At 47.7% G+C, this 15,679-nt stretch overlaps 1 protein-coding gene across 1 annotated transcript in view; it reads right to left on the minus strand.

The window, feature by feature from the left end:
- Positions 1-5,200: 5,200 nt before the first annotated feature.
- AIFM1 (apoptosis inducing factor mitochondria associated 1) overlaps positions 5,201-15,679 on the minus strand; it is a 232,204-nt gene continuing 221,725 nt past the window's right edge. The window contains exon 17 of the mRNA XM_063958536.1: positions 5,201-5,662. Coding sequence (XP_063814606.1) covers positions 5,591-5,662 — 72 coding nt within the window. The 3' untranslated portion in view covers positions 5,201-5,590. The remainder of the gene's footprint in view (positions 5,663-15,679) is intronic.

The following is a 15,679-nucleotide window of genomic DNA, read 5'->3' on the forward strand; positions in this document are numbered from 1 at the left end:
GATTAGCTGCGATTTTGGAATATTGAGAATCCAACCGTGCTGCCGCAGCACTATCTGAGATAGTGCTACCCCGACTTCCAACTGTTCCCTGGATCTTGCCCTTATCAGGAAATCGTCCAAGTAAGGGATAACTAAAACTCCCTTCTTTCGAAGGAGTATCATCATTTCGGCCATTACCTTGGTAAAGACCCGGGGTGCCGTGGACAATCCAAACGGCAGCGTCTGAAACTGATAGTGACAGTTCTGTACCACAAACCTGAGGTACCCTTGTTCCAGGTTTGCAATCACTGCTCTGAGTGACTCCATCTTGAATTTGAACCTTTGTATGTAAGTGTTCAAGGATTTTAGATTTAAAATTGGTCTCACCGAGCCGTCCGGCTTCGGTACCACAAATAGTGTGGAATAGTACCCCTTTCCCTGTTGCAGGAGGGGTACCTTGATTATCACCTGCTGGGAATACAGCCTGTGAATGGCTTGCAATACTGCCTCCCTGTCTGAGGGAGACGTCGGTAAAGCAGACTTTATGAAACGGCGAGGGGGAGACGTCTCGAATTTCTTGAGACGGGCCCCCACCGTGCCTGAGTCCGCTTGTAAAGCCCCAGCGTCATGCTGAGGACTTTGCGGAGGCGGGAGAGGGCTTTTGTTCCTGGGAACTGGCTGTTTGCTGCAGCCTTTTTCCTCTCCCTCTGCCACGGGGCAGAAATGAGGCGCCTTTTGCCCGCTTGCCCTTATGGGGCCGAAAGGACTGCGCCTGATAATACGGCGTCTTCTTAGGTTGAGAAGCTACCTGGGGTAAAAATGTGGATTTTCCAGCAGTTGCCGTGGCTACCAGGTCTGATAGACCTACCCCAAATAACTCCTTCCCCTTATAAGGCAATACTTCCATGTGCCTTTTAGAATCCGCATCACCTGACCACTGCCTCGTCCATAAACCTCTTCTTGCAGAAATGGACAGCGCGCTAACTCTTGATGCCAGTCGGCAAATATCCCTCTGTGCATCACGCATATATAAAAATGCATCTTTCAAATGCTCTATAGTCAGTAATATACTGTCCCTATCTAGGGTATCAATATTTTCAGTCAGGGAATCCGACCACGCCACGCCCGCACTGCACATCCAGGCTGAGGCGATTGCTGGTCGCAGTATAACACCCGTGTGAGTGTATATACATTTTAGGATATTCTCCTGCTTTCTATCGGCAGGTTCCTTTAGGGCGGCCGTATCAGGAGAGGGTAGTGCTACCTGTTTAGACAAGCGTGTGAGCGCTTTATCCACCCTAGGGGGTGTTTCCCAACGTGAGCTATCCTCTGGCGGGAAAGGGTATGATGTCAATAACCTTTTAGGAATTATCAGTTTTTTATCGGGGGAAACCCACGCCTCATCACACACTTCATTTAATTCCTCGGATACAGGAAAAACTACAGGCAGTTTTTTCTCACCAAACATAATACCCTTTTTAGTGGTACTTGTATTATCAGAGATATGCAATACATTTTTCATTGCTGCAATCATGTAACGTGTGGCCCTACTGGAAGTCACGTTTGTCTCCTCATCATCGACACTGGAGTCAGTATCCGTGTCTGTGTCTGCCATTTGAGGTAACGGGCGTTTTAAAGCCCCTGATGGCGTTTGAGACCCCTGGACAGGCACAAGCTGAGTAGCCGGCTGTCTCATGTCGTCAACTGTCTTTCGTAAAGAACTGACACTGTCACGCAATTCCTTCCATAAGCTCAGCCACTCAGGTGTCGACTCCCTAGGGGGTGACAACTCTATAATAGGCAATTGCTCCGCCTCCATCTCATTTTCCTCCTCAAACATGTCGACACAATCGTACCGACACACCGCACACACACAGGGAATGCTCTGATAGAGGACAGGACCCCACTAGCCCTTTGGGGAGACAGAGGGAGAGTATGCCAGCACACACCAGAGTGCTATATATAGACAGGAATACCACTATAAAATGTGCTTTTCCCTTTATAGCTGCTGTTAGTATTAAAACTGCGCCAAATTAGTGCCCCCCTCTCTTTTTTACCCTTTTCTGTAGTGCAGGACTGCAGGGGAGAGTCAGGGAGACGTCCTTCCAGCGGAGCTGTGATGGAAAATGGCGCCCGTGTGCTGAGGAGATAGGCTCCGCCCCCTTCTCGGCGGCCTTTTCTCCCGCTTTTTGGTGAGTTCTGGCAGGGATTAAAATACATCCATATAGCCCTGGGGGTTATATGTGGTGTATTTATGCCAGCCAAGGTGTTTACATTGCTGCTCAGGGCGCCCCCCCCTAGCGCCCTGCACCCTCAGTGACCGAAGTGTGCCTGAGTAACAATGGCGCACAGCTGCAGTGCTGTGCGCTACCTTGTTGAAGACTGATGTCTTCTGCCGCCGATTTTTCCGGACCTCTTCTTGCTTCTGGCTCTGTAAGGGGGCCGGCGGCGCGGCTCTGGGACCGAGCTCCGAGGCTGGGCCTGTGTTCGATCCCTCTGGAGCTAATGGTGTCCAGTAGCCTAAGAAGCCCAATCCACTCTGCACGCAGGTGAGTTCGCTTCTTCTCCCCTTAGTCCCTCGATGCAGTGAGCCTGTTGCCAGCAGGTCTCACTGAAAATAAAAAACCTAAAACTAAACTTTCACTAAGAAGCTCAGGAGAGCCCCTAGTGTGCACCCTTCTCGGCCGGGCACAAAAATCTAACTGAGGCTTGGAGGAGGGTCATAGGGGGAGGAGCCAGTGCACACCAGGTAGTCCTAAAGCTTTACTTTTGTGCCCAGTCTCCTGCGGAGCCACTATTCCCCATGGTCCTTACGGAGTTCCCAGCATCCACTAGGACGTCAGAGAAATGAGTGTTATGTGGCTGGAACGGGGCTGGTTGTTTAATAGTCTGGCAGCTGCATTTTGTGCCATCTGCAAGTGTTAGAAACAAAAGTGGAGGCTACAATAGGCGCTAGATAGAATTACATGTAGACACAGATAGGAAATGAGGAATCTAAACCCCTCAAAGCAATATAGATGACTTTCCTGTAGTTATCGAGCAGTTCATTATGAATCCTAGAGGTTTCACCAGGTTTCTTTCAATCATGTCCTTGTTAGAGATAATTAATCTAGATCTCAGGATAATACCCAAAAGGGAAAGAAAAGAAATAAAGCAATACTGTTTTTTCTCCTCAATTAAATATAAGTAATTACACTCACATAAAAAAGGAATAAACAGGCATGTATCTCACTTAGAGGTGAGTAGTCACAAAGGGATCTCCGTTTCACCGCATGGATCTCCTTTTTTCCCATTAGGATGATTTATGCGGAGAGGTCATTTCCAAACACCAACAATTACTGAGGAAGAACCCATTTAGGGTAATTGCACACACTAGCTAAAGTGACACAGTCTTTGTATTTCTTTTTAGATCAATACTTCTTTATGAGAGAGATAGCATGTCTCCTATTAGCGCTTTAGTTAATGGCTTTTTCTCCTTTAGAATCTATGCCATTGTTACCATGTGTTGCTCTAAATACTACTTGGGGTATGAAATTAGAATCCCTTATATGCCTTTATTTCAAGGAATCAGGACTACGGACAAATGCGATTTTGTTTTTCTGATGCTGGTGCTCTACAATAGGTGTGTAATATGGTAACTACTAACATGAAGAAAATAAAGTCACATCTGTATGAGGCGGCAGAAGACTGGAAAATCTCAAAACCTTCATGTTTTCTTTTCCAGTGTATGGAATGTTCTATGGAATTTTAAGTCCCATGGCAGTGAACCTAACTACCTTGGAGGTGGGAAGACGTCAAACATTTGAATGAATATCGTAGTGCAAGATTGTCAGTTGATCATGGTACTTTCTTCACATCTAGACAAACAGATTCAAGCTGACCTTCAGTCACAAAATGCAACTATTTAAACTTGCACTGTCCATCGCCAACTCATTGAAAACGTGGTAGGATGTCCAGAATTGCTCCACTGCCAAGAGAGACATAGAAAAGCAAACTGAAGTCTTGTGAAAATACATATGAACAAGTCAAAAGACATCTGGGGGGATGTCCAATGGATGAGAGCAAATTTGTTTGTTTTTTATTAAAAAAAATACCTAAGCCATAGGTTTACAGAAAACAAAATAAAACTTTCAAAGATTACCTTCCCTACAGTCAAAAGTGGAGGCTCACTGATGTTTTAGTGCTGCATCTGGCACTGATTGCCTACAATGTGTGCATGACATCGTGAAATTCAGAGACTGCTGAACCCAGAGTCAGAAAGCTCTGCTTCCGTTGAAGGTCATGGGTCTGTCAGCAGAGCAGTGACACCAAGCACTTCAAAATTCACTCAAGAATTGTTCAAGACAATATGCTGGACTTCTGAAATGACCAGCAAATTATCCAGATCCAAATAACAGAGAAAACCTGTGGAAGGATCAGAAAACTACAATTGTGGAACCCCTTCAAATCTGGGAAAACTGGAACAATCAGATAGAATAGTGTTTGCCAAACTGCCAATAGAGAGGTGCAGGAAGCTCACCCAGGACAAAAAGTAGCAGTTGATAATTAGTTTGAACAAAGACTGTGCTACCAAATATTAAGTCTAAGGGGGATATTCAATTAGCCCTGGTAATATACCGGGGCTAATTGTTCCACCAGGGGCTATCCTATTAGTCCCGATATCAGGGGTTACCTGTTGTTGCACCGGGTGCCAACTCCTGAAAGCTCCCAGTGCAGCGATGTACCTCGTGTGACCACTGCCGGGGGAAGCGCCGAGTACTGGCTCACGGGCCGTGGTACCCTCCCTGCATTCCCAGCCTGCTGTGGCGGGCAAGGGACACTGCAGGTTGCCGCGGTTATCAGGGATCTTGTTTCGCCTACCCAAATCCCCGGGAACAGCTGCTGTTTCTACCGAAAACACAAAGGTTTCACTGAACCTGTGCGTTTTCAGGAGATAATGTATATTTTTAAGGCAATCTAATAGGAAAGCCTGTAAAAATATTTCCGTGAAACGTCGGAAAAAAGTGCATTGTTTCACCTCTAATTAGATACTCCCCTAGGTGGACACTTTTCAATTCAATTAGTTGTTTCACACTTACAAGGCTATAGAGCATTAAGTTCTGAAACAAAAACAAAGGTTCTCTAAAAGAATCGTGCACTTCTATTTACCAGAAATGTTGGCATATTAAGAGAGAGCAAAGACACCAATACTTTTGCCCATGAATGTGTCAGGGGGACACAGTTCCACTTTAAAAACAGTTCTTTAATTAACAATTTTTCACTTTACAAATAAATTTGTATGCGTATTTTGTGGATATTTACCCAAACGCATTACAGATGTAGCATCATTTTATGCACTTTACTTCAAAGAGACAGGACCTTAGTTAAGGAATAACATGTACAACTTCTTTCTCCCATGCCTCTTCAAGTATTGCAACTGGATAGAGCATATATATTCTGCTTTAAAGTGTCTTGACCAAGTTGATTCTCCACATAAGTGATGTTCTCTTAGGTTTTCGTCAACGCTCTGAATGTCACATCGCTTGGACTAAAACCTTAGCTTTTGTCCGAAGGGGCAATTCTAGTCCTTTGAAGAAGTTTTAGAATAAAATGTCAACATTTTTTAAACCGTTTATTCCTCGTGTATATTGAAAAGTTTGGCTACTTCGTTCAAGTCTGCGTGTGGTTCCCCATCCTTTATTATCTGGAAAGTTAACAATAAGAAATAAAAGGTAAGTGTGTAATTTGCCCAAATTATATAAAACACAAAAAGTATGTACTATCATTATCATACAGTCATTCACACTGCATGTTTTCACTATACAGGTTGAGTATCCCATATCCAAATATTCCGAAATACGGAATATTCCGAAATACGGACTTTTTTGAGTGAGTGAGATAGTGAAACTTTTGTTTTTTGATGGCTCAATGTACACAAACTTTGTTTAATACTCAGTTATTAAAAATATTGTATTAAATGGCCTTCAGGCTGTGTGTATAAGGTGTATATGACACATAACTGAATTGTGTGAATAAAAACACACTTTGTTTAATGCACAAAGTTTTAAAAAATATTGGCTAAAATGACCTTCAGGCTGTGTGTATAAGGTGTATATGAAACATAAATGCATTCTGTGCTTAGATTTGGGTCCCATCACCATGATATCTTATTATGGTATGCAATTATTCCAAAATACGGAAAAATCCGATATCCAAAATACCTCTGGTCCCAAGCGTTTTGGATAAGGGATACTCAACCTGTAGAAGTGAAAGAACCTTACCAAGCAAAATAAATAAATAAATAAATAAATAATAATAAAAAAACAACAACAACCCACTGAATGCCAATGTTATGAAGATATAATAAAAAGTTGTCTGATGAAGGATTCGGTTTTTATATGCTTTTAGCTACACAGCACGTGCACACCAGTTTGCTAGGGGATAAAGTAATATTTTATATTTTCACAAGTATTGCAGAAGCATATGTAGCCATATCCCTTACTGTCTGCTTTCAGTTCCTCACAATATGAAAATTTTAGCAAATATACAGATGTGTCCTAACATTTTGGCTGTTTAGTGTGTGCATCACGGCATATTGGCAGCGTGCATAAGCAAGCTCCCACGTCTTATATGCATAGCACTGAATGCACTGGGTGCACTGAGCACTGCATGACGCGGCATAGCATTACTGCGATGCGCAGCAATAATGTAAGTGGACAAAACTGTTCTCTGACGGGAAAGTTGAAGTAAATGAAAGACGATAGCAGTAACCAAAAGCACCATATTAATTCAAGTTGAGAAAAATGTTAAGAAACATTTTATGAAGTGGTACAGGAAGTGAATAGTCTAATATAAGTTCTCTTTTACATAGCAAAATGTCTAGAAAAAGTAATCTACACATCTTATGTCCTGTAAAAAACGAGATTTATGGTAAGAACTTATCATTGTTAAATCTCTTTCTGCGAGGTACACTGGGTTCCACAAGGAATAACATCGGGGTGTAGAGTAGGATCTTGATCCGAGGCACCAACAGGCTCAAAGCTTTAGACTGTTCCCAAGATGCACAGCTCCGCCTCCTCTATAACCCAGCCTCCATGCCAGTGAGCTCAGTTTAGTTAACCAGCCCAATGCAGTAGCAGGTACCAGAGACAACAACCGCTCATAGCCAATTACACCACACTCACCACATGAGAGGGTGTCAGCGGCTATGCCAATAACAACCCAAAAAAGCTAAGTGCGTCAGGGTGGGCGCCTTGTGGAGCCCAGTGTACCTCACAGAAAGATTTAACAACGGTAACTTCTTACCATAAATCTCATTTTCTGCTGCGGGGTACACTGGGCTCCACAAGGAATAACATCGGGGATGTCCTAAAGCAGTTCCTTATGGGAGGGGACGCACTGTAGCGGGCACAAGAACCCGGCGCCCAAAGGAAGCATCCTGGGAAGCGGCAGTATCAAAGGCATAGAACCTAATAAACGTGTTCCTCGAGGACCACGTAGCCGCCTTGCACAATTGTTCAAGGGTCGCACCATGGTGGGCAGCCCAAGAAGGTCCAACCGACTGAGTAGAATGGGCTTTGATGGTAGCAGGAACCGGACGACCAGCCTGTACTCATAGGCGAGCGCAGCACATTTTATTAGGGGGTGCACCGTCTGGAGGGGTGTGTCTAGCACCACCTTTTGGGCGAGTTAGCACCATCTATTGACGTCAACGCAATATAAAATATCCACCCTTGTGCCAATCCTAATAAAGCAGATACATTTTCAGATGTTGTGGTGTGCACCAAACACTCCTGATGGCACTCACTGCAATTACACTGCTCCTCCTCAGCCTGGTCTGGCTGCCTCTCTCTTTCCCCTGCAAGCTGCAGCAGCTTACTTACAAGTCAGTCACTCGTTGACACTGACAGTCGCAGACTAGTACTGCTGCTGCTGGAAAAACGAGTGACGTGTCAATGCTGCTGCCGGCCGCCTGCCAGTTTTGAATTTGTCTTCCTAAGAGGAACGCTGGCTGCATGCTGATCCTCATCAGTGTCTGGCGTTGGCATAACATAGGAGAGAGGTGGGCATGTGGCGGGTGGCCGGTGGCATCCTTGATTAACCCAGGCGTCCGGTCAGTAATGTAGTCCTGACAGGGTAGACCGAGGGGACAGTAATCAGCCTGCTCGGCGATCGCTGCTTCAGGCACGTGAGAACGGGGTGCCAGACATTAGGGGGTGCCTGTGCGCACCAGGCACCCCCCCTGCGCAAACCTATGCCTGTACATAAGCATGTGCAATCACCATTCTAATCCATCTGGCCAATGTCTGCTTAGAAGCAAGCCAGCCACGTTTGTGAAAACCAAACAACACAAAAAGAGAATCGGATTTCCTAATGAAGGAAGTTCTCTTCACATAGATACGGAGAGCCCGTACCACATCCAAAGACCGCTCTTTGGAAGACAACTCAGGAGAACCACAATATCCTGGTTAAGGTGAAAAGAAGACACCACCTTGGGTAAATAACCTGGGCGTGTCCGAAGAACCACCCGGTCATGGTGAAAAATCAAATAGGGGGACTTATAGGATAAGGCACCCAAGTCCGAGACACTTCTAGCTGAAGCAACAGCTAGCAAAAACAACACCTTAAGGAAAAGCCACTTAAGGTCAGCAGAGGTAAGAGGCTCAAACGGAGACTTTTGCAAAGCCTCCAAAACCACCGACAGATCCCAAGGGGCCACAGGTGGCACATAAGGAGGCTGAATCCTCAGCACACCCTGAGTGAATGTATGGACATAAGGTAGGGTAGCAATATTTCACTGAAACCAAACTGACCAGGCCGAGATGTGAACCTTGAGGGAGGCCAGATGCAGGCCTAAATCCAGGCCTTACTGTAGAAAGGCCAATAGTGTGGCCGTACTAAACTTGAAAACGTCATGATTGTGAGACGCACACCAAGTAAAGTATGGTATATCCGAGCAGAAGCTGGCTTACGGGCCTTCAACATAGTTTGAACGACCGCCTCAGAAAAACCCTTGGCCCTCAGGACGGAAGCTTCAAGAGCCATGCCGTCAAAGCCAGACGGGCCAAATCCTGGTAAACACAAGGGCCCTGAACGAGGTCTGGTCATTGTGGAAGTAGAAGGGAACGATCCAACGAGAGGCCCTGTAGATCGGAGTACCAGTGCCACCTCAGCCACGCTGGAGCGACTAGAAGTAGGTTTCCTCCTTCTTGCTTGAACTTCCGTATTACTCTGGGCAGGAGGGACACCGGAGGGAACACATACGGCAGCCGAAAGTTCCACGGGATTGACAGAGCATCCACGAACTCTGCTTGAGGATCCCTTGTCCTTGCTCCGAAGACCGGAACCCTGTGATTGTGTCGAGACGCCATCAGGTCCACATCTGGGAGACCCCACTTGTCCACGAGAAGTTGAAACACCTCCGGATGTAGGCTCCATTCTCCGGTGTGCACGTCCTGACGACTGAGATAGTCCGCCTCCCAGTTCAGAATGCCCGAAATGAACACTGCTGATATGGCCGGCAGATGGCGTTCTGCCCACTGAAGAATCCTTGATACTTCCCTCATTGCCATGCGGCTTCGAGTGCCGCCCTGATGATTGATGAAGGGTATGGCGCAACCTCGAGCAACGACTTCCCTCACCCAGGTATCCGAAGTGGTCTTCAACCATTTCTGGGTAAAACCTAGAAGTTGGCCCCCCACCCTGGGTTCCCCCAGAGGGAGGCCCGCCCCGTCCTCCAAGGTTTTTCTGGAATCCAAATCCACCGACCAGGATCTCAACCAAAGGATACGTCTGGCCAAAACGGACGCAGTAGTAGCCTTGGCTGCGAGCACCCCGGCATCGGAGGCCGCCTCCTTAAGGTACAGAGAAGCCTTGGCAATATATGAGAGACATTGTCGAGCATGCTCAGAAGCATCAGAAGGCAGTTCCGCCTCGAGTTCCTGAGCCCACACCTCAACAGCTTCAGCAGCCCAAGTTGCTGCAATAGTTGGCCTTTGAACAGCCCCAGACAGGGTATAAATCGCTTTTAAACAGCCCTCCACCCGACAATCCGTCGGTTTCTTCAGAGAGGTGAAGGTAGTTACTGGCAGGGCAGAGGAAACAACCATACGCGCCACATGAGAATCTACAGACGGAGGGGTTTCCCAATTTTTACACACCTCCGCAGAGAGAGGATAGCGAGCCAACAGTCTCTTATTCGGTGTAAACTTTGTCCCCGGATTTTCCCAGGATTCCTGAAGTATGTCAATCAGGTGTTTAGAGTAGGGTAGAACCTGCTTAACCACCTTCTTACGCTTAAACCTATCAGGTTTCTTGGAGACAGTCTCAGGCTCAGAATCATCAGCCACCTGAAGAATGAGCCGTATCGCCTCAATCAAATCCGAGACATCCACGGACGATTTCCCCTCCCCATTTGAAACATAAGCGTCAGTGTCCGAGGGGTCAGCATAAGCACCGTCCTCCTCGGAGGACGTGTCAGTTAAGGCCGCGGATCGGGAGGAGGTAATGGCCCTTTTAGAAAACGACTTAGTCTTATGCGGGCGAGAGTGACCCTTAGATTTGGACATGGATCAGTTCAAATGCTGTAACTGAGTAGAAAGCTGATCCGCCCATGGCGGGTTCACAGCGGGGACCAAAGTCTGTGGTAGCGGCACAGGTGGTCCCACAGGGGGCGTCAATTTAGTTACAAGCGTGTTTAACAACGTGGAAAATGCAGCCCAAGGTGGTTCTTGTGATGCCCCGAGTGCTACCGACCCACTGGGGGGCAAGGAAGCCCCTGAACCTGAACTCTCAGCTGCTAAATTATCCTCCATTCCGTCAGTGGCCTCACTACCACGCAGTGTGGGAGAGGCCCAAATGTCTTTGCCACGTGTAGCAGACATAACAATGCGCACAGTAATGGGAAACCCGGTACAAAAAATTATTTTCGTTTTTATTTACAGCAGCACTATACCTAGTGAGAACTCTCACAGGAACAGCCGAAGCTGGCACAGACCGAGGGTTCAATAGGAATAGAATATATGGTGACTATAATTCACAAGAAAAAATAGTCCAATAGCATATCTTATGAAACAAACCTATATTATCAGAAAAAACCCTGAAACACTTGGCCCCACAGGTACAGTAATATAGGAATAGCACGCTGAGTGAAATACCCTGCAATAAGGCAACCACGCAGCAGCTACATGCACACACACGCGTATATAGTCACAAACGTACCATGCAGAAATTATGTACCATAAAATGCACTGGACTAGCAATACAAAGTAATACTCAGTAGGCTATTTGTGATAACAATAGATATAACAAACGCAGTAGGCACTGGATGTATATCACAGGGTGTTTGTACTACACAACCCTGACAGTATGCACTGTTTCTTAACTAGCACAGTGGCAGTGACAGGTAGAATACTCAAGTGTCCTGTAGGAAGCACAGCACTGGCACAGAGGAGGTTTTGCCCCAGCAGTCCTAGAAACAGCTCAACTCAATCTGTGATGGCCGCTGGTCAGGAGTGAGGGAGAGATATGCAGCTCCAGGGCGGTAACATAGTAGAAATGGCGCCCTGGGGCTGGGGGGAGGGGCCCCAGGTCCGGCCTGCTCCCCCTGCGGGCAGTAAAACAAAAGTGGTGGTGGGGGGGGTTTAATGGTACCTGTGCCCATATAGAAACACCCTGGGGGCTAGTGGAACATCAGCCCAGTAATCTGCGTCCACGCCAGCGCACACGCGGCCCACCTCCTAAGCCCGCACGGGATCGTGGTGCAAGGTGCAGCACAGAAGCCCCTTACCTCCCCCTTGACAGCGGCCCAGCGATCCGGGGGACGGGGGTGTGTGTGTGACTCACTGGAGGACAGAGGAAGAACCCGGCGCCCCCGCTGTAGTGACCTGGCAACCGTGGCGCGGGAGTATACAGTGCTGCTGGGGGTGATGGAGCTGCAGCAGAAACGTCGATCAGACACAGCCTGCTACAGCCCTTTGAATAGTCCTCTTCTGTCTGTAAAGTTAAAGCAAAGAATAGGCTGCCTGAAGCAGCGCCCTGTTAAGCGACCTGCTACTGTAGGCACCAACTACAAACTGAGCTCACTGGCATGGAGGCAGGGTTATAGAGGAGGCGGCGCTGTGCATCTTGGGAACAGTCTAAAGCTTTGAGCCGGTTGGTGCCTCGGATCAAGATCCTACGCTACACCCCCTGATGTTATTTCCTTGTGGAGCCCAGTGTACCCCGCAGCAGAAAAACCTTTGGCTCTCAGGACTGAAGCTTCAAGAGTCGCCCTACTTGTCCATTAGGAGTTGAAATACTTCCAGATGAAGGCTCCACTCTCCGGCGTGTACGTCCTGACGACTGAGGAAGTTCGCTTCCCAGTTGAGGACTCCTGGAATGAACACTGCCGATATGGCTGGCAGATGGCGTTCCGCCCAGCGAAGAATCTTTGACAATTCCAACATTGCCATGTGGCTTCGAGTGCCGCCTTGATGATTTATGTAAGCCACCGTGGTGGCGTTGTCTGACTGTACTTGAACAGGCCTGTTCCGTACCAGAGGCAGGGCTAGTGTCAGCACATTGAACACTGCTCGTAATTCCAGAACGTTTATCAGGAGGCGAGACTCCTCCCAGGTCCACCGACCCTGAAGAGAGTGTTGCTCCAGCACCACTCCACAGCCCCACAGAATGGCATCCGTTGTCAGAAGGACCCAGTTGGAGATCCAGAAGGGACGGCCCCTGCTCAACTGCTGGTCCTGTAGCCACCACGTTAGCGACAGATGGACCTCCGGAGACCATGAGATCATGTGAGACCTGATCTGGAGAGGCAGGCCGTCCCACTTGGCCAGAATCAGTTTCTGGAGAGGGCGGGAATGAAAGTGAGCGTACTCTACCATGTCGATAGCAGACACCATGAGGCCTAGTACTTGCATCGCCAAGTGTATCGACACACGTGGGCGAGACCGGAAGCATCTTATTCTGTCCTGAAGGTTCCGGACCTTCTCCTGGGACAAGAACAACTGCTGGTTGTGAGTGTCCAACAGTGCGCCCAGGTGCACCATGCTCTTAGCAGGGACCAGGGATGATTTCTTCCAGTTGATGAGCCACCCGTGAACTTGCAGAAACTGGACCGTAAGATCCAGATGACGGAGGAGAACTTCTGGTGAATTGGCCAGGATCAGCAAGTCGCCCAGATACGGCAGGATCCCGATACCCTGACCGTCATCACCGCCATCACTTTGGTGAAGATTCGCGGAGCTGTTGTCCGTCCAAAAAGCAAGACCCGGAATTGATAATGTAGGTTGGCAATAGCAAACCGCAGGTACTGCTGGTACGACATGGCAATAAGAATATGTAGGTAAGCATCCTGTATGTCCAGGGATACCATATAGTCCCCGGGCTCCAAAGCCAGAACAATAGAGCGAAGAGTCTCCATACGGAACTTGGATACTCGCACAAATTTGTTCAAAGACTTGAGGTTGAGAATGGGCCGTGAGGACCCATTCAGTTTCGGGACTAGGAACAGCGTTGAATAGTAACCCCTGACTCTCTGAGTCAGAGGCACCAGCACTACCACTCCTGTGTCCAGGAAGGATCGTACCACCACCTGTAGAGCGTTTGCTTTCACCGGATCTGAATGAATGTTTGTTGAGCAAAACTGACGAGGGGGGAGCATCTGGAAGGAGATGGCGCATCCGTGAATGACTTCCCGTACCCAGGCGTCTGAAGTGGTCTGTAACCATGCCTGAGCAAACCCTAGAAGTTGGCCTCCCACCCTGGGATCCCACAAAAGGAGGCCCGCACCGTCATGGAGCAGGCTTGTCAGATTTGGAAGCAGGCTGACGGGCGGCCCAGGCTCTCTTAGGCTTGGGCTTACTGGACTTGGAAGTGCGTGACTGTTTCGGGTACGCCTGACCCTTGCTTTACATGGAGGTCGAAAGGAACGAAAGGAAGTACTCTTAGCCTTCGGAGCTGAAGGAGCAGTACTAGGCAGACATGCAGTCTTAGGAGAGGCAAGATCAGCAACAATTTTGTTGAGAACTTCCCCAAAAAGAATATTCCCCTTAAAAGGGAGAACCTCCCGAGTTTTCTTAGAGTCCAAATCCACAGACTAGGACTGTATTAGCCGCCAGAACACCAGCATCAGAAGCCGACTCCTGAATGTATTGAGAAGCCGTAAGAATACACGAGAGGAAAGTTAGACGGCAATTCCACTTCCACCTCCTGAACCCAAGCCGTGATGGCTTCAGCAGCCCAAGAGGCCGCAATAGTAGGTCTATGCACAGTTCCAGTGAGAGTATAAATAGACTCCAAGCAACCCTCCACACACTTTCAGTCAGTTCTATCAGAGAAGTGACGGTAGTGACAGGCAGAGCAGAAGAAACCACCAGCCGTGCGACTTGAGAGTCCACTGGAGGCGGTGTTTCCCAATTATTACTTAGCTCTGCAGTAAAAGGATAGCGAGCTAGCGTCTTCTTATGAGGTGTAAACTTTTTCACAGGACACTCCCAGGATTCCTGACGTATGTCAATCAAATGGTCAGAATGAGCTAAAACAAGTTTAGCGACCTTCTGACGTTTGAACCTATCAGGTTTCTTAGAGGCCTCTTGATGTTCTGTGTCATCATCGATTTGGAGAATCAGCCTGATAGCCTCCAAGAGATCGGGAACATCTACCTGTGAAACAGATTCCCCATCAGAAGCATCTGCATCCGTGTCTGAGGGGTCAGTATATACACTCTCTTCATCAGAAGAGGTATACGGAACATGAGTGGATTGCGAGGAAGTAAGGGCCCGCTTAGAGGGCCCCTTGGCCTTACGCGGGCGATGGCCAGGTATCTGCTTAACGATTGTCTGATGGAACTGCTGTAACTGAGTGGACAGAGTATCTGCCCATGGCGGATTAACCGCAGGAACAAATTGTGGCTGTAAAGGCACAGGTGGTCCCATAGGGGGCGTGAGTCTAGTTACAAGCGTATTCAGCAATGTAGAGAAAGTAGCCCAAGGTGGGTCTGAATGTGACCCCGTTGCTACAACCTGACTGGGAGGTAAAGAGCCCCCACCACTTGAGCCCTCAGCTGTAATGTTATCCTCTAAGGGGTCCATGACGTCACCACACCGACTGGCGGAATCAGCCACGGAACTGTCGCCCCTTGTAGCCGACATGATAGGAAGGCTAATCCAAGGGCAACTCAGTACAATAAACGCAGAAAATTTACCCAAACAAGAACCCCCTGTACAGTGTAATGCACAAATAGAGGATTCAAGTGGCAAATGGTGACTGAAAAGCACAGGGAAAAATACTATACAAGTATATCCTGTGAAAAACACCTATATTAACCAAAAGCCCTGACGCACTGACCCCCCTCAGGGTAGAGAATATAGGGTTAGCACTTATGGATAGATACACGGAGTAGATATCATACAGCAGCTATATGCACAGACACAGTCACATATACAATGCAGAAGTTGTGACAAGCAATAAAACTGCACTGGACTAGCAATACTAAGCAATACTGAGTAAAGCTATATATATCACTAGCTATAACAATGCACAGTAAAGACTGGATGTATATCACAGGGAACTTGTACCAGATTACCCTGTCACAATGCACTATTTCTTAACGAACACTGCCAAAAGACATGTAGAATACTTAAGTGTCCTGCAAATGCACAGCGCTGACTACAGAGGTGGTTTTGCCCATGCAGACCCAGAGCAGTGTGATGGCGCCAAACACTGC

Source organism: Pseudophryne corroboree, chromosome 3, assembly GCF_028390025.1.
Source record: "Pseudophryne corroboree isolate aPseCor3 chromosome 3, aPseCor3.hap2, whole genome shotgun sequence".
Classification (NCBI taxonomy): Eukaryota; Metazoa; Chordata; class Amphibia; order Anura; family Myobatrachidae; genus Pseudophryne; species Pseudophryne corroboree.